At 51.9% G+C, this 20,077-nt stretch overlaps 4 protein-coding genes across 4 annotated transcripts in view; 2 read left to right on the top strand and 2 right to left on the bottom strand.

Moving 5' to 3' along the window:
- LOC134761888 (chitobiosyldiphosphodolichol beta-mannosyltransferase-like) overlaps positions 1-20,077 on the top strand; it is a 966,630-nt gene that overhangs the window by 472,788 nt on the left and 473,765 nt on the right. The gene's annotated exons all lie outside the window — the stretch shown is intronic.
- Positions 3,760-6,760, bottom strand: LOC129047319 (protein FAM90A5-like). The gene is made up of 4 exons (XM_054519115.2): positions 6,641-6,760; positions 5,976-6,175; positions 5,409-5,517; positions 3,760-4,829 (listed from the first exon to the last, which is right to left on the bottom strand). The coding sequence occupies exons 1-4, from the start codon at positions 6,758-6,760 to the stop codon at positions 3,867-3,869; spliced, it is 1,392 nt and encodes a 463-aa protein (XP_054375090.2). The 3' UTR covers positions 3,760-3,866.
- LOC129047609 (protein FAM90A5-like) lies at positions 11,291-14,291 on the bottom strand. The gene is made up of 4 exons (XM_054519117.2): positions 14,172-14,291; positions 13,507-13,706; positions 12,940-13,048; positions 11,291-12,360 (listed from the first exon to the last, which is right to left on the bottom strand). Exons 1-4 carry the CDS (start codon positions 14,289-14,291, stop codon positions 11,398-11,400), a joined length of 1,392 nt encoding a protein of 463 aa, XP_054375092.2. The 3' UTR covers positions 11,291-11,397.
- Positions 17,400-19,034, top strand: LOC100448647 (ubiquitin carboxyl-terminal hydrolase 17-like protein 17). Its single transcript, XM_009239760.4, is given in 2 exon segments — positions 17,400-18,631; positions 18,633-19,034. Coding segments are annotated over 2 exon segments (1,590 nt in total). The 3' UTR covers positions 18,991-19,034.

Here is a 20,077-nt window from a genome sequence, read left to right as displayed (position 1 = left end):
CCACCCATTCAGCGTGCTGCAGTTCATTTCTTTTCGCATTCCCATCTTGGTCTTATCCCACCCATGGAGACGGAAATGTTTTCCCGTTTTCTCTTCCAAGAATTACTGGAAACGAGAGCAAGCACATCCTACCCCATCAGCAAGCCCCAGTGCGATCGGTTTCTTTCAGTCTCCTTTGTCTCTTTTCCCCCCACCCCTCAGGGATTGCGGGAAACAAACAACTGTTCAGTGAAACGAACCTGAAATTACCCGTCTACTTTCTTTCCCCGGCTGGCGCTGAGATGGGCAGGTGCTGGAGCAGCCCCGCTGGAAGCGATGCAGCATCCACGAAGACGGAGGAAGGGGCGGAGAGGGACCTCTGCTTTCCAGGCTGCCTTTTATACTGCCTCTGGTCACCTGACGTGGAACGTACCCTAACCTAATCAGTTACATGCACCTTAATTACCATTAACTTAATCCAATCACATGACCCGGAAAGGTCTGTCTGCACAGCCCACTCTAAGATCATGTCCACTGCTGACAGACATTCTAAAACCTAGGTGTACAGCTGCAAGCTTTGAAGAATAGATGTTCCCCGTCAGACATGTAACACTGGTGCCTGTACCCCTGTCTTCTTTTCCATCTTTTTGGTTTTTTTGTTTTGTTTTGTTTTAAAAAATGTGGTAAAACAGACACCTTTTAATTGGACCGTATTTACTATATCTCCACGTAGGCCTCAGTGTCAGCAAGGAGATTCTCCTTGACATGCAGTCACGGCCATGATCCATCTTCAGAGCTTCTCTTTCTTCCCCACCGTAAGTCTGTCAGCAGAGAACCCTGACAACACCCTCATGTGTTTTCTCCTCCAGGAGGCGCTTGGAAACCACCGTGAATTGGACTGCACTGGGGAACACAGATGAAGAAAGTCAACACCGCTTTGTCCTTCAGTGCCTGGCTCCTTTTTCAGCTGGTCTTGCCACTCCAGGCATTATGCCTGAGAAGTCTCCCGGACGCCTCTGAGGCTCTAATTCCCTGGGTCCCATTGCCATTTCTCTGGATTTGCGAAGATCCACCGGACCTCCTGTGGAACTCCCGTGTCGGTGAACTTTTGTGCCACGACCCTTAATTCTGCCCATGGTCATCTGCACCTGCACGAGTTAGGGTCCATGTCCCTTGGACGGGAAGAGACAGGCAGGAGTCGGAATGCTGAAGCAGCACACTGGGGCGTTTTCTCATGTAGCCCAAGTGACCCCATGGTCTTCTTGAGCTTTGGAACCAGTCGCGTCCCCCTTGACACTGCACCCGACTCCCAGTTTCTCAATCTTGTTGGCCCTCCGGCGATCTCCCGTTGGATAAATTGCACCTGCTGAGACTCGATTCCCCTTTGATTTGCGCTTCATTAATTATTCATGATTCAGGTTGGAAGCCCTGCTTACGACCCCCTGTGGCCGTTCTCTGAGCCTTCTGGTCTCACATCGTTTCCTTCCACCCTCTTTGGTTCATTGTGGTCATGCTCCTTCTGCTGTCAGAGGAGCAGAGAGTTGATCTTATGGATTCTGGATACGGATACTTTCTAGGTGATCTGGATAATCAAGATAACGACCCTCATCAGCGGTGCAAAGGGAGCAGCCATTTGGTGTGTCTCAGAAAATCCCGCTCCGTTCCGAGGCCTCCTAGATGTGGAATCCCGCTCAGAGTTGTTCCCAGGTCAGAGAATGGAGATAGCCTGTGCATGATGGGATATCCCTGCCTAGATCTTTCAGTGAGTCTCTACCTCAGCTACTCTTAGGATCAGGGGGAGAACCATGGAAAGGCCCGGTGTCAGACATCCGGAAAGAAGACGGGATGAATGTTTTACCTCGGAAGGACATCCCAAATCTGGGAGTTAACTTCAGCTTTGCTGGGGTCTATTTGGCCAATGAAACTCTGCCTGGTTCGTTCGCACATCCGGAAGCCACTTCACGGGGGCCGTCGTAACTGGGGCCACACATTTGGCATCGGCGGTTGAGCCAAATGGGGACTCGTGGTGCAAGCAACCCTCCCCACGTGTTAGCGTGCGTGAGATTCAGTTGGCGGAATTTTACTAGGTGCGTGTCGGTAGAGTGGGGCTGAGGTTTTCTTGCTCCTGTGGATGGATAAGAAGTCAAAGGTCCTGCCCAGCCCTGCGGTGCCCTCAGTCAACTCTGTTTCGGAGACATAACGATTTGGGTTGCTAACAAGTCAAGAAATTTTCAAGCCCTTGGATGTAGGGAAAAGAAAGAGAGATCAGACTCTCACTGTGTCTATGTAGAAAGGGAAGACACAAGAGACTCCATTTTGAAAAAGACCTGTACTTTAAACAATTGCTTTGCTGAGATGTTGTTAATTTGTAGCTTTGCCCCAGTCACTTTGCCCCAGCCGCTTTGACCCAGCTTGGAGCTCACAAAAACCTGTGTTGCATGAAATGAAGGTTTAAGGGATCTAGGGCTGTGCAGGACGTGCCTTGTTAACCAAATGTTCACAAGCAGTATACTTGGTAAAAGTCATTGCCACTCTCTAGTCTCAATAAACCAGGGGCACAATGCCGTGGAAAGCCGCAGGGACCTCTGCCCTTGAAAGCAGGGTATTGTCCAAGGTTTCTCCCCATGTGATAGTCTGAAATATGGCCTCGTGGGATGAGAAAGACCTGACTGTCCCCCAGCCTGACACCCGTAAAGGGTCTGTGCTGAGGTGGATTAGTAAAAGAGGAAAGCCTCCTGCAGTTGAGATGGAGGAAGGCCACTGTCTCCTGCTTGCCCGTGGGAACCGAATGTCTCGGTGTAAAACCCGATTGTACCTTTGTTCAACTCTGAGATAGGAGAAAAGCTGCCCTGTGGCGGGAGGCAAGACATGTTTGCAGTAATGCTGCCTTGCTATTCTTTACTCCGCTGAGATGTTTGGGTGGAGAGAAACATAAATCTGGCCTACGTGCACGTCCAGGCAGAGTACCTTCCCTTGGACCTAATTATGATATAGATTCCTTTGCTCACATGTTTTTTGTTGACCTTCTCCTTATTGTCACCCTGCTCTCCTACTACCTTCCTTTTTGCTGAAATAATGAGAATCGTAATCAATAAAAACTGAGGGAACTCAGAGGCCGGTGCCGCTGCAGGTTCTCGGTGTGCTGAGTGCCCGTCCCCTGGACCCACTGTTGTTTCCCTATACCGTGTCTCTGTGTCTTACTTCTTTTCTCCGTCTCTCATCCCACCCGACTAGAAACACCCACAGGTGTGGAGGGGCAGGCCACCCCTTCGCTTGGAAAATCAGTTAAACACAAACACGGAATGAGAGTCAAAAGACAATATGTCATCTTTTTGAGAATTTTATTCACTTCAAAACCAATGAAACACACATATTTACAAAGGCATTCCAGAGCCCAGTTTTCGAGGCTGAGGAAAGACCCCGAGAGCGCTTTGCACAGCACGCTTCACAGCGTCCGAAACACTGCTCTCAGGGCGGGGCACAGCGGGAGGGCTGCACCTCTCAGGGTTCCCTAACTTTTCCCTTATTCAGTCATCTAGAGAGCAAATACACAGTAGTTCCCCAGTTTCCTATTGACGTCCCAGCGGAAGTCTGACTCCTGCGCGTCAGGCAGTTTCTGAGGCAACGAATCACTGGCACGGAAGCTTTTCCTGGCGCGTTTCCGGATACCCATGCGAACTACAATGTCCCTCACCAGAATTCAAGGAGGCAGAGTCCCCGCATCTGCTCCCTGCCTGGCCTGGGCTCCCACATCCACAGAGGCGCCGCAGCCGGGGAGCTTCGGAGTCACCGCACAGAGTCTGCTCCGTGCTCTGCCGCTCCTCAGTCCCACAGTCCCCTCCAAGTCACGGGAGCTGGAGGCCAAGGAGCCCCTGCCACCTGCAGTCTCACTCCAGGTCAGAATCGCTGCCCTCTGAGGAGGAGGAAACCCGAAGGTCCTCATAGAGGACGCTCGGTGGGACACGAACACAGGGACCCTCGGACTTCTCTGAGACACGAGGGCTCTGAGCGAGGAAGGCTCCCGGCTTCTCAGGAGAGTGAAATGAGGGGGCTGTCAGGAGGCTGGAGCTCCAGCATCCGTTTTCCAGTCTCCGGAAGAGCACTCTGAGAGGCTGGGCCGGATAATAGCTGGCCGCTGGGTGATGGGACATGGTGCAGGCCTGGGCAGTAGGCAGGCAAGGTCTGCTGTGCGGTGGCTGCCGGTCGACGCTGGGCACCTGGGCGGGTGTCCTCCTGCCCATCTGGGGCGACCTACTTGGTCCAAGTTCCGTTGCGGCTGGCGGAGGTTGCAGATTCTCCGGGGCCCCCAGCTCAACTCCCTGGGTGGCGTTTTCGGGGATCTGGAAGCGACCCAGTCTCGGTTTCTTGGGGAAGTTCGGGCAAGCCTGAATCGGAGCCTGCGCAGGTCTCTTGGCTCCTGGCCTGAAGCTGAGATTGGAGCCGAGGCCCAAGCCCTGTGTGGGGGCTGGTGGGCAGGGCTGTGAGGTCACCGCAGGAAGCTGGTCTTGTGCCTGGGGGCTGATGGCCTGGAGCAGGCCGTGGGTTTTGGAGGCGGCCTGGGGAACTTCTCGGCAGCCACCCTCAGGGCTGCTGTGTGTCGGCTTCACCACGAGGAGAGGCTCGGGGCCCTGGGGCCTCACTGCAGGCTGAGGGATGTCGGCCGCAGCCCCTGTCTGTCTTTCCTTTGCTCCAAGACTTGAGGAGGAGCTCCGACTGGCTTTTCTGAGGGGAGACAGTGAAGCCAAGGCGGAGCCCCTGTCAGACATTTGGGTAGCTGAGCGATCAGTGAGGACAGGGTCCACGCGCGGCCTCTTACTGGTTGCGTGGACCGGCATTGGCCCGCTTGCAACCTGAAAGAAAGGAAACAACACAGGTTAGAAGTTCCTCAGCGTGGAGCCGACATGAAAATCAACCACATCCAAAGACAAGGTGCACACGCCATGAAATTCTTAGTACAGTATCGACAGGCGGTCCTTGGAAGTAGGGACAGACCCTCCACCTGAGTGCTGATCAGGACAAGACACATGAACCTCCACTCAGCCTTCCATGAAGTGGAACGGACTAATGCCCTTCTGAAGGCAGGTTGGTGGCTCAAGGGTACTCAGGACGTCTTCTCTGAAAACATGCATGTTCCTGAGTTTAGCCTTCTCCGTGTTTGGGGCCTCCGAGGGACTAATTTCCTCATGCCGCTGGGAACATGTTGTTGGCAGGCTTGCCATAATTGGACAGAAAGAAAGCAGCAGGAAATAGGGCATCTTCAGATGCCTTCGCCTGGAATCAAATTGACCCGGAAGGATCGTGGAGTCCCCGACCCCGAGAAGGCAAGAAAGAGGGGTTCCCCGATTCCCTCCCGCAGATGGGAAGCTGAAAGGAAATCAACCAGGGTGACCTAGAGGAGAAAAAGACCAGGGGCCCAGGGTGACACTCACCCTCAGATAATCCGAAGATTCCGTGGATCCTTTTCGATTTGGCAGCGGCTTCTCTGGAGGTTTGCCGGAAAATATGTGGAGGAGAGCCTTCCTCTGCGGGTCTTGTTGCCTGCAGAAGAGAAAAAGGTCAGGCCGTGGCCCCTGGTTTTCCCCAGGAGACAGGGAGAACCCTGTCCGGGGCCCAGTCCCATTCCGTGTTTTGTGATACACAAATGGACATCTGGTGCCATTTCCGCCTCTGCCCCTTCCCTCACGTGCCAACCTTTCCATCCTCCAGGTGGCCCTCTAGGCTTCCCAACTAAGGACTGTGATTTGGATCCCATTGCTTTTCTCGCCGTCGTGGGGAAACTGCACGAAGCGCCCCCGCCTCTCCCCGTCCCTGAATCTCCCAGAGCCAAAGGAGCTCCTGGGTGTGGAACCCCGGAGGAAACGGAGCTCCGGTCTATTTCTCTGCAGCGTTCCTTCCCCGGCCCAGAGACGGAAAGGCACACGCTGTGCAGGTGCAGAGACACCATGTCCTTAGGAGGCACTACCCTGAGAGTGGTGAAAACCCCTCCCTCTGCTCACCTTGGTCTCTCTTCCTTCTCTCCCTTATCCTTCTTCAAGGGCCCCGGCTTCGCTTCAATCCGGGGCTTCCACGGCTTCAGGTTTTCCTTCCCTTCCTTTTTCCCAAAGGTCTGTGGAACCAGGGCTGCGTTCCAGCACTTCATGGGGCACCTGGTACTTCTGGCCGTGTGGCCAAAGGCCCCGCAGTTTTTACACTTGAGCTGTGGGTGGAAAGGAAGTGATGTCAGTGAGTGAGCTGAAGCCACGGACTGTGAATTCAGAGCTGAATAAGGATTCTAAAGAGGGGACACCGGCATGGGGGCCGTTAAGTGCTGGGAGAGTTCGGATACGATGTTCTCTCCCAAAGCCCATGTGACGGAGGAACTCTAAAAGGAAGGACTCAAGGTTCTAAGGGGCACGATGGTGAACCCGATGTCAACAACACGGCCAAACGTGGCTACACAGGATTCCAAGTAGAAAGGGAGGTTGCTCCCAAGAGTCTCTCAAGGGACCTGTGGGGCGGGGGAGGAGGTCCCAAGCCACGCCCACCTTGGACGGGAAAAGCAGCCTGGGTGGTGGTGACAGAACTCTTTGGAATCCAACCCAGTATCTGAGGACCGTGTTACACCCCCTCCCCCCGCTCCCACCCCCACCCCGATACCCAAGAGATCCAGGGCTAGACTTACCCTGGGGTCTTCTTCATCGGGCGGGGGAGCCCTTGGCCCAACTGGGGCCCTCCGCTGCTTCTGGAGGGTCTGGGCTCGCACGAGTCTGTTTGCCCCGGTTTTGGGGTCACGACGTGCCATCGTCTTCATCCCCTGGGGGTTTTATGACCGCCTTTTTCAGGGGTTGATTGTTGGGTCACCTGAAACACACACAAACACACACATGTCGATGGTTAAGCACATTGGATATTCACACACCCACAGGAAGCCCCCAGCTAACTCCTTGCCGGTGTGGTGATGAGCAGACCTCACCACCAGTCGGTCAGATCTGTGGAAAGCAATGTGCTGTGTGCATCCTCAGATATTGTGTGTTCCTCTGCCATGATTACCTAGTCCAAGAGTAAACCTCGCCTGCCACAGGGCCCGTGGCCTAGGTATGGGGAGTGGAGCTTTCAACCCCAAACAAACAACTGATTCTGGAGACTGGACTTAGGTCTATCACGATTCACTCCGGTAGAAGACCCGATGATTCTAGCTCCCTGACGGACAGAACGATCGAAGCCACAGGGCATGGCCTATGTCACCCTTTGGCAGGTCTGTTTGAAATCAGGGATAAGGGACGCTTCCCGTCACAACTTGAATCGCTACTCTTGCCATTTCATTAGGCGACTTCCAAACACAAATTCATAGAGAGAAGTTATCTTCCTCTCTACCACAATAGCAGGTGATGGTCTTTCCTGTTCTAGCTTTCTGCCTTTCGCTCCAGCCCCTCTTTATTTATTGTTCTGGTATTTTACACATGCCACACGAATTCATCTAAACAAACAGTGAACACGTGCCATATCGTATCGATTTCTTACACGGCTGAAGGGCAAACCACCCTTTTTTTTCCAAAGTCCTTTTTCCATTTACCCACCCATTCAGCGTGCTGCAGTTCATTTCTTTTCGCATTCCCATCTTGGTCTTATCCCACCCATGGAGACGGAAATGTTTTCCCGTTTTCTCTTCCAAGAATTACTGGAAACGAGAGCAAGCACATCCTACCCCATCAGCAAGCCCCAGTGCGATCGGTTTCTTTCAGTCTCCTTTGTCTCTTTTCCCCCCACCCCTCAGGGATTGCGGGAAACAAACAACTGTTCAGTGAAACGAACCTGAAATTACCCGTCTACTTTCTTTCCCCGGCTGGCGCTGAGATGGGCAGGTGCTGGAGCAGCCCCGCTGGAAGCGATGCAGCATCCACGAAGACGGAGGAAGGGGCGGAGAGGGACCTCTGCTTTCCAGGCTGCCTTTTATACTGCCTCTGGTCACCTGACGTGGAACGTACCCTAACCTAATCAGTTACATGCACCTTAATTACCATTAACTTAATCCAATCACATGACCCGGAAAGGTCTGTCTGCACAGCCCACTCTAAGATCATGTCCACTGCTGACAGACATTCTAAAACCTAGGTGTACAGCTGCAAGCTTTGAAGAATAGATGTTCCCCGTCAGACATGTAACACTGGTGCCTGTACCCCTGTCTTCTTTTCCATCTTTTTGGTTTTTTTGTTTTGTTTTGTTTTAAAAAATGTGGTAAAACAGACACCTTTTAATTGGACCGTATTTACTATATCTCCACGTAGGCCTCAGTGTCAGCAAGGAGATTCTCCTTGACATGCAGTCACGGCCATGATCCATCTTCAGAGCTTCTCTTTCTTCCCCACCGTAAGTCTGTCAGCAGAGAACCCTGACAACACCCTCATGTGTTTTCTCCTCCAGGAGGCGCTTGGAAACCACCGTGAATTGGACTGCACTGGGGAACACAGATGAAGAAAGTCAACACCGCTTTGTCCTTCAGTGCCTGGCTCCTTTTTCAGCTGGTCTTGCCACTCCAGGCATTATGCCTGAGAAGTCTCCCGGACGCCTCTGAGGCTCTAATTCCCTGGGTCCCATTGCCATTTCTCTGGATTTGCGAAGATCCACCGGACCTCCTGTGGAACTCCCGTGTCGGTGAACTTTTGTGCCACGACCCTTAATTCTGCCCATGGTCATCTGCACCTGCACGAGTTAGGGTCCATGTCCCTTGGACGGGAAGAGACAGGCAGGAGTCGGAATGCTGAAGCAGCACACTGGGGCGTTTTCTCATGTAGCCCAAGTGACCCCATGGTCTTCTTGAGCTTTGGAACCAGTCGCGTCCCCCTTGACACTGCACCCGACTCCCAGTTTCTCAATCTTGTTGGCCCTCCGGCGATCTCCCGTTGGATAAATTGCACCTGCTGAGACTCGATTCCCCTTTGATTTGCGCTTCATTAATTATTCATGATTCAGGTTGGAAGCCCTGCTTACGACCCCCTGTGGCCGTTCTCTGAGCCTTCTGGTCTCACATCGTTTCCTTCCACCCTCTTTGGTTCATTGTGGTCATGCTCCTTCTGCTGTCAGAGGAGCAGAGAGTTGATCTTATGGATTCTGGATACGGATACTTTCTAGGTGATCTGGATAATCAAGATAACGACCCTCATCAGCGGTGCAAAGGGAGCAGCCATTTGGTGTGTCTCAGAAAATCCCGCTCCGTTCCGAGGCCTCCTAGATGTGGAATCCCGCTCAGAGTTGTTCCCAGGTCAGAGAATGGAGATAGCCTGTGCATGATGGGATATCCCTGCCTAGATCTTTCAGTGAGTCTCTACCTCAGCTACTCTTAGGATCAGGGGGAGAACCATGGAAAGGCCCGGTGTCAGACATCCGGAAAGAAGACGGGATGAATGTTTTACCTCGGAAGGACATCCCAAATCTGGGAGTTAACTTCAGCTTTGCTGGGGTCTATTTGGCCAATGAAACTCTGCCTGGTTCGTTCGCACATCCGGAAGCCACTTCACGGGGGCCGTCGTAACTGGGGCCACACATTTGGCATCGGCGGTTGAGCCAAATGGGGACTCGTGGTGCAAGCAACCCTCCCCACGTGTTAGCGTGCGTGAGATTCAGTTGGCGGAATTTTACTAGGTGCGTGTCGGTAGAGTGGGGCTGAGGTTTTCTTGCTCCTGTGGATGGATAAGAAGTCAAAGGTCCTGCCCAGCCCTGCGGTGCCCTCAGTCAACTCTGTTTCGGAGACATAACGATTTGGGTTGCTAACAAGTCAAGAAATTTTCAAGCCCTTGGATGTAGGGAAAAGAAAGAGAGATCAGACTCTCACTGTGTCTATGTAGAAAGGGAAGACACAAGAGACTCCATTTTGAAAAAGACCTGTACTTTAAACAATTGCTTTGCTGAGATGTTGTTAATTTGTAGCTTTGCCCCAGTCACTTTGCCCCAGCCGCTTTGACCCAGCTTGGAGCTCACAAAAACCTGTGTTGCATGAAATGAAGGTTTAAGGGATCTAGGGCTGTGCAGGACGTGCCTTGTTAACCAAATGTTCACAAGCAGTATACTTGGTAAAAGTCATTGCCACTCTCTAGTCTCAATAAACCAGGGGCACAATGCCGTGGAAAGCCGCAGGGACCTCTGCCCTTGAAAGCAGGGTATTGTCCAAGGTTTCTCCCCATGTGATAGTCTGAAATATGGCCTCGTGGGATGAGAAAGACCTGACTGTCCCCCAGCCTGACACCCGTAAAGGGTCTGTGCTGAGGTGGATTAGTAAAAGAGGAAAGCCTCCTGCAGTTGAGATGGAGGAAGGCCACTGTCTCCTGCTTGCCCGTGGGAACCGAATGTCTCGGTGTAAAACCCGATTGTACCTTTGTTCAACTCTGAGATAGGAGAAAAGCTGCCCTGTGGCGGGAGGCAAGACATGTTTGCAGTAATGCTGCCTTGCTATTCTTTACTCCGCTGAGATGTTTGGGTGGAGAGAAACATAAATCTGGCCTACGTGCACGTCCAGGCAGAGTACCTTCCCTTGGACCTAATTATGATATAGATTCCTTTGCTCACATGTTTTTTGTTGACCTTCTCCTTATTGTCACCCTGCTCTCCTACTACCTTCCTTTTTGCTGAAATAATGAGAATCGTAATCAATAAAAACTGAGGGAACTCAGAGGCCGGTGCCGCTGCAGGTTCTCGGTGTGCTGAGTGCCCGTCCCCTGGACCCACTGTTGTTTCCCTATACCGTGTCTCTGTGTCTTACTTCTTTTCTCCGTCTCTCATCCCACCCGACTAGAAACACCCACAGGTGTGGAGGGGCAGGCCACCCCTTCGCTTGGAAAATCAGTTAAACACAAACACGGAATGAGAGTCAAAAGACAATATGTCATCTTTTTGAGAATTTTATTCACTTCAAAACCAATGAAACACACATATTTACAAAGGCATTCCAGAGCCCAGTTTTCGAGGCTGAGGAAAGACCCCGAGAGCGCTTTGCACAGCACGCTTCACAGCGTCCGAAACACTGCTCTCAGGGCGGGGCACAGCGGGAGGGCTGCACCTCTCAGGGTTCCCTAACTTTTCCCTTATTCAGTCATCTAGAGAGCAAATACACAGTAGTTCCCCAGTTTCCTATTGACGTCCCAGCGGAAGTCTGACTCCTGCGCGTCAGGCAGTTTCTGAGGCAACGAATCACTGGCACGGAAGCTTTTCCTGGCGCGTTTCCGGATACCCATGCGAACTACAATGTCCCTCACCAGAATTCAAGGAGGCAGAGTCCCCGCATCTGCTCCCTGCCTGGCCTGGGCTCCCACATCCACAGAGGCGCCGCAGCCGGGGAGCTTCGGAGTCACCGCACAGAGTCTGCTCCGTGCTCTGCCGCTCCTCAGTCCCACAGTCCCCTCCAAGTCACGGGAGCTGGAGGCCAAGGAGCCCCTGCCACCTGCAGTCTCACTCCAGGTCAGAATCGCTGCCCTCTGAGGAGGAGGAAACCCGAAGGTCCTCATAGAGGACGCTCGGTGGGACACGAACACAGGGACCCTCGGACTTCTCTGAGACACGAGGGCTCTGAGCGAGGAAGGCTCCCGGCTTCTCAGGAGAGTGAAATGAGGGGGCTGTCAGGAGGCTGGAGCTCCAGCATCCGTTTTCCAGTCTCCGGAAGAGCACTCTGAGAGGCTGGGCCGGATAATAGCTGGCCGCTGGGTGATGGGACATGGTGCAGGCCTGGGCAGTAGGCAGGCAAGGTCTGCTGTGCGGTGGCTGCCGGTCGACGCTGGGCACCTGGGCGGGTGTCCTCCTGCCCATCTGGGGCGACCTACTTGGTCCAAGTTCCGTTGCGGCTGGCGGAGGTTGCAGATTCTCCGGGGCCCCCAGCTCAACTCCCTGGGTGGCGTTTTCGGGGATCTGGAAGCGACCCAGTCTCGGTTTCTTGGGGAAGTTCGGGCAAGCCTGAATCGGAGCCTGCGCAGGTCTCTTGGCTCCTGGCCTGAAGCTGAGATTGGAGCCGAGGCCCAAGCCCTGTGTGGGGGCTGGTGGGCAGGGCTGTGAGGTCACCGCAGGAAGCTGGTCTTGTGCCTGGGGGCTGATGGCCTGGAGCAGGCCGTGGGTTTTGGAGGCGGCCTGGGGAACTTCTCGGCAGCCACCCTCAGGGCTGCTGTGTGTCGGCTTCACCACGAGGAGAGGCTCGGGGCCCTGGGGCCTCACTGCAGGCTGAGGGATGTCGGCCGCAGCCCCTGTCTGTCTTTCCTTTGCTCCAAGACTTGAGGAGGAGCTCCGACTGGCTTTTCTGAGGGGAGACAGTGAAGCCAAGGCGGAGCCCCTGTCAGACATTTGGGTAGCTGAGCGATCAGTGAGGACAGGGTCCACGCGCGGCCTCTTACTGGTTGCGTGGACCGGCATTGGCCCGCTTGCAACCTGAAAGAAAGGAAACAACACAGGTTAGAAGTTCCTCAGCGTGGAGCCGACATGAAAATCAACCACATCCAAAGACAAGGTGCACACGCCATGAAATTCTTAGTACAGTATCGACAGGCGGTCCTTGGAAGTAGGGACAGACCCTCCACCTGAGTGCTGATCAGGACAAGACACATGAACCTCCACTCAGCCTTCCATGAAGTGGAACGGACTAATGCCCTTCTGAAGGCAGGTTGGTGGCTCAAGGGTACTCAGGACGTCTTCTCTGAAAACATGCATGTTCCTGAGTTTAGCCTTCTCCGTGTTTGGGGCCTCCGAGGGACTAATTTCCTCATGCCGCTGGGAACATGTTGTTGGCAGGCTTGCCATAATTGGACAGAAAGAAAGCAGCAGGAAATAGGGCATCTTCAGATGCCTTCGCCTGGAATCAAATTGACCCGGAAGGATCGTGGAGTCCCCGACCCCGAGAAGGCAAGAAAGAGGGGTTCCCCGATTCCCTCCCGCAGATGGGAAGCTGAAAGGAAATCAACCAGGGTGACCTAGAGGAGAAAAAGACCAGGGGCCCAGGGTGACACTCACCCTCAGATAATCCGAAGATTCCGTGGATCCTTTTCGATTTGGCAGCGGCTTCTCTGGAGGTTTGCCGGAAAATATGTGGAGGAGAGCCTTCCTCTGCGGGTCTTGTTGCCTGCAGAAGAGAAAAAGGTCAGGCCGTGGCCCCTGGTTTTCCCCAGGAGACAGGGAGAACCCTGTCCGGGGCCCAGTCCCATTCCGTGTTTTGTGATACACAAATGGACATCTGGTGCCATTTCCGCCTCTGCCCCTTCCCTCACGTGCCAACCTTTCCATCCTCCAGGTGGCCCTCTAGGCTTCCCAACTAAGGACTGTGATTTGGATCCCATTGCTTTTCTCGCCGTCGTGGGGAAACTGCACGAAGCGCCCCCGCCTCTCCCCGTCCCTGAATCTCCCAGAGCCAAAGGAGCTCCTGGGTGTGGAACCCCGGAGGAAACGGAGCTCCGGTCTATTTCTCTGCAGCGTTCCTTCCCCGGCCCAGAGACGGAAAGGCACACGCTGTGCAGGTGCAGAGACACCATGTCCTTAGGAGGCACTACCCTGAGAGTGGTGAAAACCCCTCCCTCTGCTCACCTTGGTCTCTCTTCCTTCTCTCCCTTATCCTTCTTCAAGGGCCCCGGCTTCGCTTCAATCCGGGGCTTCCACGGCTTCAGGTTTTCCTTCCCTTCCTTTTTCCCAAAGGTCTGTGGAACCAGGGCTGCGTTCCAGCACTTCATGGGGCACCTGGTACTTCTGGCCGTGTGGCCAAAGGCCCCGCAGTTTTTACACTTGAGCTGTGGGTGGAAAGGAAGTGATGTCAGTGAGTGAGCTGAAGCCACGGACTGTGAATTCAGAGCTGAATAAGGATTCTAAAGAGGGGACACCGGCATGGGGGCCGTTAAGTGCTGGGAGAGTTCGGATACGATGTTCTCTCCCAAAGCCCATGTGACGGAGGAACTCTAAAAGGAAGGACTCAAGGTTCTAAGGGGCACGATGGTGAACCCGATGTCAACAACACGGCCAAACGTGGCTACACAGGATTCTAAGTAGAAAGGGAGGTTGCTCCCAAGAGTCTCTCAAGGGACCTGTGGGGCGCGGGAGGAGGTCCCAAGCCACGCCCACCTTGGACGGGAAAAGCAGCCTGGGTGGTGGTGACAGAACTCTTTGGAATCCAACCCAGTATCTGAGGACCGTGTTACACCCCCTCCCCCCGCTCCCACCCCCACCCCGATACCCAAGAGATCCAGGGCTAGACTTACCCTGGGGTCTTCTTCATCGGGCGGGGGAGCCCTTGGCCCAACTGGGGCCCTCCGCTGCTTCTGGAGGGTCTGGGCTCGCACGAGTCTGTTTGCCCCGGTTTTGGGGTCACGACGTGCCATCGTCTTCATCCCCTGGGGGTTTTATGACCGCCTTTTTCAGGGGTTGATTGTTGGGTCACCTGAAACACACACAAACACACACATGTCGATGGTTAAGCACATTGGATATTCACACACCCACAGGAAGCCCCCAGCTAACTCCTTGCCGGTGTGGTGATGAGCAGACCTCACCACCAGTCGGTCAGATCTGTGGAAAGCAATGTGCTGTGTGCATCCTCAGATATTGTGTGTTCCTCTGCCATGATTACCTAGTCCAAGAGTAAACCTCGCCTGCCACAGGGCCCGTGGCCTAGGTATGGGGAGTGGAGCTTTCAACCCCAAACAAACAACTGATTCTGGAGACTGGACTTAGGTCTATCACGATTCACTCCGGTAGAAGACCCGATGATTCTAGCTCCCTGACGGACAGAACGATCGAAGCCACAGGGCATGGCCTATGTCACCCTTTGGCAGGTCTGTTTGAAATCAGGGATAAGGGACGCTTCCCGTCACAACTTGAATCGCTACTCTTGCCATTTTATTAGGCGACTTCCAAACACAAATTCATAGAGAGAAGTTATCTTCCTCTCTACCACAATAGCAGGTGATGGTCTTACCTGTTCTAGCTTTCTGGCTTTCGCTCCAGCCCCTCTTTATTTATTGTTCTGGTATTTTTCACATGCCACACGAATTCATCTAAACAAACGGTGAACACGTGCCATATCGTATCGATTTCTTACACGGCTGAAGGGCAAACCACCCTTTTTTTTCCAAAGTCCTTTTTCCATTTACCCACCCATTCAGCGTGCTGCAGTACATTTCTTTTCGCATTCCCATCTTGGTCTTATCCCACCCATGGAGACGGAAATGTTTTCTCGTTTTCTCTTCCAAGAATTACTAGAAACGAGAGCAAGCACATCCTACCCCATCAGCAAGCCCTAGTGTGATCGGTTTCTTTCAGTCTCCTTTGTCTCTTTTCCCCCCACCCCTCAGGGATTGCGGGAAACAAACAATTGTTCAGTGAAACGAACCTGAAATTACCCGTCTACTTTCTTTCCCCGGCTGGCGCTGAGATGGGCAGGTGCTGGAGCAGCCCCGCTGGAAGCGATGCAGCATCCACGAAGACGGAGGAAGGGGCGGAGAGGGACCTCTGCTTTCCAGGCTGCCTTTTATACTGCCTCTGGTCACCTGACGTGGAACATACCCCAACCTAATCAATTACATTTACATTAATTACAATTAACTTAATCCAATTACATGACCTGGAATCCTCTACCTGCACAGCCCACTCTAAGATGATGTCCAGCAGGAAATAGAGCCTCACAGGTGTCTGGGAGACTTTTCAAGCATAATATCTGTAATCACAAGAGGAGCTGTAAAACGAGCCAGGCACTGAAAGGCAAAGCAGTGTTGACTTTCCTTATCTATGTTTCCCAGTTCAGTCCAATTGACGGTGGTAGAATGAATGTATTTATTTTCCATCAGCTTCTCAGAGATGAATGCCTGTGATGTTATTGTTTTTGGCGGTAGAGTTTCAGTCTGGAAAAGAATATATTCTGAAGATGGAGCTTTTCCAAGATTGTATCTCTAGGTCAGTGTACTTGATGCCTGTGAAGCATACTTTGATATATAATACATATGGTCAAATTATATTTTGTCTTTATTACCACATTTTAAAAAATTTCTTCATGAAAAATATCACAGTTAGATACATTAATGTTAAATTTCTGATCATGTGTCTAGAGGCCCTGTAAAATGCAGCCTGGAATGCAAAATTCCCAGCAACTTCTCTGTTGAACTTTCTGCAGAGTGGCATTGCATCCAGGGGCTTTCAGGGGGCACAGGTTTGGTGCAAGCTTGTCCTTGGCTTCCTGCTGAAGTTGGAATCCTGCAGATTGCTTAGGGGTGGTTTCAGCCTGTCCCTTCTTTCCAGGTCATCACTGACCTTTCCTGGTCACCCGCAGGGACTCAGAACTTATCTAGAGTCACAGGCAGTCCTGGGAATCTGCCCTTGAGCCTTTGTGCTGTCCATGATGGTTCCATGCCGCTGATCTGCTGGGACACATTCTGCAGAGGGACGGGCTGGCATGAGCTGTCCCTGCCTTTCTGAAAATCACAGAGATTTCTCGTGTCTGAAGCCACATAGAAATATCTGTGGGGTCTCAGGTAGGACAAGGATGCCATTCACAGGCTCCTGTTCTTCCACTTAATGGCAGCAAGAATGATTCCTGAGCTTCCTATTTGACTTCGAAATAATTTTGGTGATTTTATTGTATCAAAGACCACTCATTTTTCTGTGGCATCCAGTTCACCTGTAAGGTTTTTTGGGATTATGTGGAAAGTCATGCATTTTTCCAGAGCCTCACTTCATCATGGGTTTCAGGAATGCATGAACAGATCCCTGCCTTGGTGACGTCTTGGAACATTGCAGGAGGCCCTTTAGGTCCAGGAGGCATTAGGAGGTCCATCAGGAATTGAGAGGGCATCTGTCTGCCCGTCTGTAGTTGGAACTTCTATTTGCCTTCAGAATGCAGATTCTTCCTGAACTAATAAATTATCTTCATCTTGGTGTGAGCAGCCACAAAATAATAATTCATATAAACTCCACTAATAAAAATAACTGAATATCAACAATGAAGATAATGACAATGTTAATTACTATAATATTGATCATAAAAATAAAACAAACGCATTAGAAATTAGAGATTCCCCTAAGTGAAGGACAATGTACAGATGTAGGGACAAATGAGTTGTTTGGACTCAGAGTCAAATGAAACATGTTCCTCAAGGCAATTGAAAGCAGCATAAGGAAAACACAAAGTTCATGGATAACCATATCCATAATTGATTCAGGTGTTCTAGAAATCATGATGTGGGCTGTGTCTGTTGAATTCTGAGGAATGCTAGGGGACACACCCTGTGACTCCTTCCTTAATTCAGTGCTGATATTTGATTGGTTTATCACGCACCTGATGGGTGGGTGGTGTGCTCGCGGTTGGTCGGGGTGAGTTATATAAGGGCTGATGCGGCCAGACAGCTCGTTATTTGAAGACTCTCTCAGAAGGGATAGCGTCTTTCTGCAACCTGCGGTCCCAGAAGAAAAACCTTGTGATCCTTGTTCCAGGCAACATGGAGGACGACTCACTCTACTTGGGAGGTGAGTGGCAGTTCAACCACTTTTCAAAACTCACATCTTCTCGGCCAGATGCAGCTTTTGCTGAAATCCAGCGGACTTCTCTCCCTGAGAAATCACCACTGTCATCTGAGACCCGTGTCGACCTCTGTGATGATTTGGCTCCTGTGGCAAGACAGCTTGCTCCCAGGGAGAAGCTTCCTCTGAGTAGCAGGAGACCTGCTGCGGTGGGGGCTGGGCTCCAGAATATGGGAAATACCTGCTATGTGAATGCTTCCCTGCAGGGCCTGACATACACACCACCCCTTGAGAACTACATGCTGTCCCGGGAGCACTCTCAAACTTGTCATCATCACAAGTGCTGCATGCTGTGTACTATGAAAGCTCACATCACACGGGCCCTCCACCGTCCTGGCCATGTCATCCAGCCCTCACAGGCATTGGCTGCTGGCTTCCATAGAGGCAAGCAGGAAGACGCCCATGAATTTCTGATGTTCACTGTGGATGCCATGAAAAAGGCATGCCTTCCCGGGCACAAGCAGGTAGATCATCACTCTAAGGACACCACCCTCATGCACCAAATATTTGGTGGGTACTGGAGATCTCAAATCAAGTGTCTCCACTGCCAGGGCATTTCAGACCCCTTTGACCCTTACCTGGACATCGCCCTGGATATCCAGGCAGCTCAGAGTGTGAAGCAAGCTTTGGAACAGTTGGTGAAGCCCAAAGAACTCAATGGAGAGAATGCCTATCATTGTGGTCTTTGTCTCCAGAAGGTGCCTGCCTCCAAGACGTTAACTTTACACACTTCTGCCAAGGTCCTCATCCTTGTATTGAAGAGATTCTCCCATGTCACAGGCAACAAACTTGCCAAGAATGTGCAATATCCTGAGTGCCTTGACATGCAGCCATACGTGTCTCAGCAGAACACAGGACCTCTTGTCTATGTCCTCTATGCTGTGCTGGTCCCTGCCGGGTGGAGTTGTCACAACGGACATTACTTCTCTTATGTCAAAGCTCAAGACGGCCAGTAGTACAAAATGGATGATGCCGAGGTCACTGCCTCTGATATCACTTCTGTCCTGAGTCAACAGGCCTATATCCTCTTTTACATCCAGCAGAGTGAATTGGAAAGACACCGTGAGAGTGTGTCAAGAGGCAGGGAACCAAGAGCCCTTGGCGCTGAAGACACAGACAGGCGAGCAACGCGAGGAGAGCTCAAGAGAGACCCCTGGCCTCCAGGTACCCGAGTTGGACGAGCACTTGGTGGAAACGGCCACTCAGGGAAGCACCTTAGACCACTGGAAATTCCTCCAAGAGCAAAACAAAACGATGCCTGAGTTCAACATCAGAAAAGTCTAAGCTACCCTGCCTCCCAACGTCGTTGTGATTCATCAATCAAAATCCAACTGTGGGATGAAAAACCATCATCCTGAACAGCAAAGCTCCCTGCTAAACCTCTCTTCAAGGAACCCAATGGATCAGGAGTCCATGAACACTGGCACACTCGCTTCTCTGCAAGGGAGGACCTGGAGATCCAAAGGGAAGAACAAACACAGCAAGAGGGCTCTGCTTGTGTGCCAGTGATCTCAGTGGAAGTGCCGACCCACATGTAGGGGTGCACACACACACACACAAATACACCCACAAGCGCGTGCAAACACGCACACACCGACACAAACGCGAACACCGTCAAGCCTATATAAAGTAATGAGGAGCCCAAATTTCTGTCTGTACAAAGGGACAACTGGATAGTGATGGCTGCATCTCAGGATGAGCCCACACATGGGAAACATCAAGTTTTCGAGTCATGAGTCTCCTGGACCTCTGGAGGGACTGTCTGTGTGTTTGTGTTCATGGTAGATGACAGTCAGTGTGCATTTCTGAATATGACATATTGACGTGTAGGTATGCGTGTGAGTTTATTGCAGGGGACTGGGTTTACTATTTTTCTCTTGGGGTGTGTTTCATTAGTCAGTTGTTGGTCGGCATGAGAAGGTGAAATTTTGCTAATGTGGGACATCTGTGGATCATTCTCGCCACCTTGAATCGTGGAAACCGGAATGCATTTGGAAGATAGGAAGCGTGCTCTTCTTTCTTATCCTGGCTCGCCGTTTTTACATTGGTTTTTTAATGGACCTCAGGCGCCCTAGGGCTTGTGCCCTTGGGGGAACCCACATAACGCTGGAAACAGACAGACCGACTTGCCTGTTTCACGGTGTCCAATTCCAATGAATTGGAGAAAATTTTCCCACTGGCATGTAAGTCATTTGGAAGTAAGTCGTATTGATAATAAAGGAAATCAAACACAGGAATGTGTGTATTCAACTAAAATAAAATCAGAAAGCCCTGAAATAAATCTCATTTGGTGTGTTTACAAATGGCGTTTGGGGAGATTCCGGGTCATTCGTCCAGCTGCGCAAGGTGCATCTCTGAAGCAAAATCCCTGTCCTGCAATCCGACTTATTTATCCGACGTGGTGTTCCAGTGGAAATGATTGTGGGAAACGGCTCCTTCCTTTTCTGTATTTGCTGATTAGATTTCATGGTCCCTTTCTCGTTAGGTGCAGTGATCAAAGTTGACCAACCCCTGAGGAAAGTTGTCCAGGGCACAACTCAGGGCTCCGTAGAACCACAGAATCTTGGGTGCAACCCTGTTCAAGCACCCAAATGTG

The sequence above is a fragment of the Pongo abelii genome, chromosome 7 (genome assembly GCF_028885655.2).
Source record: "Pongo abelii isolate AG06213 chromosome 7, NHGRI_mPonAbe1-v2.0_pri, whole genome shotgun sequence".
NCBI classification, from domain to species: domain Eukaryota; kingdom Metazoa; phylum Chordata; class Mammalia; order Primates; family Hominidae; genus Pongo; species Pongo abelii.
The sequence above is the reverse complement of the archived record's forward strand: the minus strand, read 5'-3'. Positions and strand labels throughout refer to the sequence as shown.

Coding starts and splice junctions, on each gene's coding strand:
- LOC129047319 (XM_054519115.2), bottom strand. CDS start 6,760: ATGGCACGTCGTGACCCCAAAACCGGGGCAAACAGACTCGTGCGAGCC. Junction 6,176..6,640: donor CCGATGAAGAAGACCCCAGG/GTAAGTCTAGCC, acceptor TTCCACCCACAG/CTCAAGTGTAAAAACTGCGG. Junction 5,518..5,975: donor GAGAAGGAAGAGAGACCAAG/GTGAGCAGAGGG, acceptor TCTCTTCTGCAG/GCAACAAGACCCGCAGAGGA.
- LOC129047609 (XM_054519117.2), bottom strand. CDS start 14,291: ATGGCACGTCGTGACCCCAAAACCGGGGCAAACAGACTCGTGCGAGCC. Junction 13,707..14,171: donor CCGATGAAGAAGACCCCAGG/GTAAGTCTAGCC, acceptor TTCCACCCACAG/CTCAAGTGTAAAAACTGCGG. Junction 13,049..13,506: donor GAGAAGGAAGAGAGACCAAG/GTGAGCAGAGGG, acceptor TCTCTTCTGCAG/GCAACAAGACCCGCAGAGGA.